The sequence below is a fragment of the Sinocyclocheilus rhinocerous genome, unplaced genomic scaffold (assembly GCF_001515625.1).
Source record: "Sinocyclocheilus rhinocerous isolate Xijiao unplaced genomic scaffold, SAMN03320098_v1.1 scaffold2338, whole genome shotgun sequence".
Taxonomy (NCBI): Eukaryota; Metazoa; Chordata; class Actinopteri; order Cypriniformes; family Cyprinidae; genus Sinocyclocheilus; species Sinocyclocheilus rhinocerous.
The window spans coordinates 28,594-33,593 of NW_015644013.1; the positions used below are offsets into that span (position 1 = coordinate 28,594).

At 39.5% G+C, this 5,000-nt stretch overlaps 1 protein-coding gene across 1 annotated transcript in view; it reads right to left on the reverse strand.

Annotated features, from left to right (window-relative positions):
* LOC107757847 (protein transport protein Sec24A-like) overlaps positions 1–5,000 on the reverse strand; it is a 31,968-nt gene that overhangs the window by 8,022 nt on the left and 18,946 nt on the right. Inside the window, exons 18-19 of the mRNA XM_016575443.1 lie at positions 3,528–3,632; positions 1,876–1,968 (exon numbers count right to left, since the gene is read on the reverse strand). Coding sequence (XP_016430929.1) covers positions 1,876–1,968; positions 3,528–3,632 — 198 coding nt within the window. The remainder of the gene's footprint in view (positions 1–1,875; positions 1,969–3,527; positions 3,633–5,000) is intronic.

The window sequence follows — 5,000 nt, forward strand, 5'->3', positions numbered from 1 at the left end:
GCCAAAATCATCACAATTAAAAGAACCAAAGACTTAAACTACTTCAGTCTGTGTGCATTGAATTTATTTAATACACGAGTTTCACAATTTGAGTTGAATTACTGAAATGAACTTTTCCATGACATTCTAATTTATTGAGATGCACCTGTAGTATGGTCATCTGTAAATATTTTTATTTTCTCAGGGGTTTATTCATTGATTTTCTCGAAGTGACAACATACAGAGCTCCTTAAAAAAAAAAACAGACTTTTGCTAGACATTTTACTATGGAGAAAATGAGAGCATGGATGCACATGAATTAATAGAGATCTATTTGCTCAGAAACTGGCTTTCCTTAGGGTAGTTCCTCTAATATCAAGGCCTAATGTCCACTTTAACACACAGTGGAGAAACCATGACACGAAATGGGCTGATGGCATAATAAGGCTTTGTGCATTGTCCTATTTGCCAAGTTCAAAGGTCTATAAAATAGACTGGTACTGTAAAAAAAAAAGTGTTCAAAATGTGGCTCTCTTTAGGGCAGTATGTCTTATTTCAAGGCCTTAAGTCTACTTTAACTCATACTGTGTGGCGGCCAAGAAACCACACCATGAAATGGGCTGATGGCGCAATAGGTGACTCCGTCAGCTTCATCCTATTTGCTAAGTTTAATGGTTTCTCGTGCACACTAGGGCTGGGTATCGAGTTCGATACTTGCACACACAGAGATTTGCACAAATCCCTTTAGAGACTTTGTAATATGGTGCTAAGAACATCGTGAGAAGAAAAACACCTATAACCTGCATTTTTGCATAATGAAAAAGTGCACCTTGAATTCATTCAGTCGCTAAAGAATCATTAAACAGCTGCTATGAAAACACACTTCTTGTATGATAAATTTATTTTCATTAAATTCTAAATTTTCTATTATAGAAAACTAAATAGGGGAAAAAGACTGGAAATGCAAATATTTTTTTCATACTCCGCTTTCTTTTTTTCCATGCTTTTCCAGACCTGGAAAGTACTCAAATCAAATTTCATAGTTTTACAAACTCGTAGGAACCCTGCAGCACATACTGCTGCTGAAAAATCAGTCAGCTGAACTCTGAGCTACTGACATGTTCAATTTACTGAAGCCATTGAGGGGCAAACAACATTTTGATTAAAATGGCCTGCATCAGAGCAATATTATCTGGCACAAAACAACCTCATTAAGGGCGATAACATTAAACAGCATTTATTTACATAAAATACCACCAATAAAACCAAGAAATAATTTTTCAGTGAAAAGTGAAAGTGAAAGTGAAGTGACATGTGGCCAAGTATGGTGACCCATACTCGGAATTAGTGCTCTGCATTTAACCCATCCTAAGTGCACACACACAGCAGTGAACACACACCCGGAGCAGTGGCCAGCCATCTCGGAATTAGTGCTCTGCATCTATCCCATCCAAAGTGCACACACACAAACCATGAACACACACCCGGAGCAGTGGGCAGCCATTTTTGCTGCAGCGCCCGGGGAGCAGTTGGGGGTTCAGTGCCTTGCTCAAGGGCACTGTTGTGGTATTGAAGGTGGGAGAGAGCGCTGTACATTCACTCCCCCCCACCTACAATCCCTGCCTGTACCAGACTCGAACCCACAACCTTTGGGTTACGAGTCCAACTCTCTAACCATTAGGCCACGACTTCCCCAAATGTTTTAATGAGGTTTAATGAAATAATTTCTAATGAGGTCCAGCAGTGATGAACAGCAACATTTGCAATCATTCGTAAGTGATAGAGATATATGCAAAAATATAAAAAAACACTTGTTGGACAAAGTGAGTTGTTAGTAGAAAAGCGGCATTGTTTTGTAAGGTAAGTGAACAATGCAGTGTTTGTGATTGAGTTTACCATGTTGAGAGGAACGTCAGCATAACTGTCCGCTCCCAGCACTTGTGTGAGGAACACCGGGCTGCAGTTTCTTCCCACCCACAGATACATGACCTGAGGAGAAGCGGTCACACAACAACACATAGTTCATGTCCATGTAATTATGATGCTTGTGAAAAGCTGCATAAGTGCTGTACACATTATCCTTAAATGTTCATCTTGTTAGAACTTGTTTTTTTGTCCAGGCTCAAAGCTTGTTTTATTCGCAGAAGCTTCATTAGTGAGTCAGTAAGATGTGTAGCTCATCAGCTGTTCTCATGTCCTGATCATTCTGTAAGGAATAAGTGACGACGGTCACGATGTGAAGTGGAGTTACAGTTGCACCTCGGGTGTGCATTATTTTCTAATAATTCAACGGACCGAAGTCAATTATTCTGCTTATACTACGGTTACCACACATTTATTATGCATCTCATCCAACGCCTCTGTTGCTAATTCCACAACGTCACTTTAGACCTAGTAACGGAGGCTTGAGTCGTTGATAGCAGACTAATGCAGCTAATAACTAAGTTATTAGAGAGAGAGAGATGATGTATCTCTCAGAGCCTGTGTGTCTCTCAACAGTGTTTGACAGCAATGTCTCTAGTAATAGTGAAACTAAGTTAATTTTCTGCAAGAACAGTGCCGTTGTTACTTCGCATGTGAGAAGTCATGTCATTTTTAAGTTGTTAAACTATACTGATAAAATCGACAGAGTAGCGTTAACAACATTAGCGCGTATGTTAGCGTGTGTGCAAACTGTGTGTGCGTCTGTGAGGGAGAGAGCGGGTGAGATAGAGTAAGTGCTTTCCGTATGTAATAAAACGTAATTTTGTTGCAAAAACACATGGAAATGATCTGTCGTTTTTATTCTATGTGTGTGTGTGTGTGTGAGAGAGTGCGTGTGTGTGAGGGTACGTGCGTGCGTGTGAGTGAGTGTGTGTGCGTGTGTGAGTGAGTGAGTGAGTGTGAGAGAGTGTGCGTGTGTGTGCATGCGTGCGAGCGAGTGTGTGTGAGAGAGTGTGTGTGTGAGAGTGGTGTGAGTGTGCGTGTGCGAGTGTCTGTGTGCGTGTGTGTGAGTGAGTGAGTGAGTCTGTGTGTGTGAGTGAGTCTGTGTGTGTGAGTGAGTGAGAGTATGTGTGTGTGTGAGTATGTACGTGTGAGTGTGTGTGTGTGTGTGCATGCGTGTGTGCGCGTGAGTGACATTAAGATCACACTATAGAAACTGCCTAAAATTAAGTATAAAGAAGAGAAGCAAGCGGCCATAGGCAGCTGCCTACACATGCCAGGATCCGCCATTGCCAGATGCAGTTAAAAATTTACTAAAAACAAGCCTATCGCAAGACATCTGGTAGGGGGGGCACCTGGGGTGGCCAGCCAAATTTCAGGGGGGGGCCGGTGCCACCCCTGGCCACCACGTAGACACGCCCTTGTGTGTGTGTGAGTGCGTGTGTGAGTGAGTGTGCGTGAGTGTGCATGTGAGTGCGCGTGTGTGAGAGAGTGTGTGTGGGTGTGTGTGTGTGTGTGCGTGCGTGCGTGTGAGTGAGAGTGTGTGAGTGAGTGTGCGTGTGAGTGTGCGTGTGTGAGTGAGAGTGTGTGAGTTAGTGTGCGTGTGCATGTGAGTGTGTACTCACGGTGCCGCAGTCCATGAGGAACGCAGCGTCTCTGCTCAGCTTCTCCACAGACAGCTGAAGAGCTCTGGGCTGAGGAATCATGCGATCGTTGATGTTCAGAGCCCCCTGATAGCAAGAGACAAACCTCACATCAGTTTCAAACTAAAGCATCTGTACATACGCTCACACAAACCCACCGCTGATCAGCTCACGATCATGATCTCTGCCATCGTACATCTTGAGAAGTGAAAAGCTGTCCTTAAACAGTCACTAAACAGTCCATAATCCATAATAACGCTTCCTCCAGTGAAAAAGTGCATCTGCTGTTGTCTCTCACATCAAAATCCAGCCACATATTAGTTTAGAGCTGTTTAAACGCTGCTTGATCTGTGCAGATTTCTCTCCTGATTCAGACCAGAACACTTTTTCTCTGGAGGAAGCGTTATTATGGATTATGGCCTTTTAGTTAAAAACCTCTTAATGATGGATTTGTTTATTTAGGTAACCCAAGGGTTTAATTTCCATTGAAATTACAAAAAAAATTTAATTATTGTTGTATGCCTTCATTTGATTACTAGAAAAAAATAAATTATTTTATAGGGCACTAAAATGTTTTACTTTTGTTAAGCTTTTAATAAATTGCTGTTAAACTCTATAAGCTTCATGATTTCAAGACATGCTATTTGATTAATAAACTTTAATTTAACCATTAAAATGGAGTCTAAAAAATTAAAACGGAAAAAAAGGAATCCAGAAAAATTTAAATGGAAAAAACAGAATTTTGGGAAATAAATAAATAAATAAACGGATTTCAATGGGCCCTATATAATTTCCTAAGAGAACTTAAACCAGCACAATTTAATGCTGTAAAGACACTGGACTCATATGGTTGGATCTATATTTGATATTAAGAACATGTATGTAGGGTTGGGTATCGTTTGAATTTGATCAATTCCGATTCCGATTCTGCTTATTTATTCCGATTCTTATCAATTCCTAGTTTCGATACCAATAAGATAAAAAAAATCCAATATAAAAAAAAAAAAGTAAGTCAAACACTTAGATGTCAAACATTTATTCTGTGTCTTTAAAAATCATTCTGTTGCAGCTGAATAACATAAGCAAAAATCAATGCTTTTAACAAAAATACCACTGCAAAAACAACTAGACTAATATAAATTTCAAATATTAAAGTGTTAAAGACAAGTTAACAGTCAGTAATAAAATAGGAACAAACAAATCAATTAGCAATAGCATAAATTAAATACAACTGAACTAAATTTCAGGTACAGAAACAAATTAAAAGTTTAAAAACACTGCATTGTTTTCTTTTCATAAATAAAATATAGATTATTAATTAAAGTTATTAAAGATACTCAGTCAAGATCAGTGAATGATTTTCTTTTGTTCTTTGATTAATGACAGGCAGCGCTTTTATTAGACTAACACCGAACGCACGCAGATCTAAAAATACTGTACACGAGTGTTTTCTTT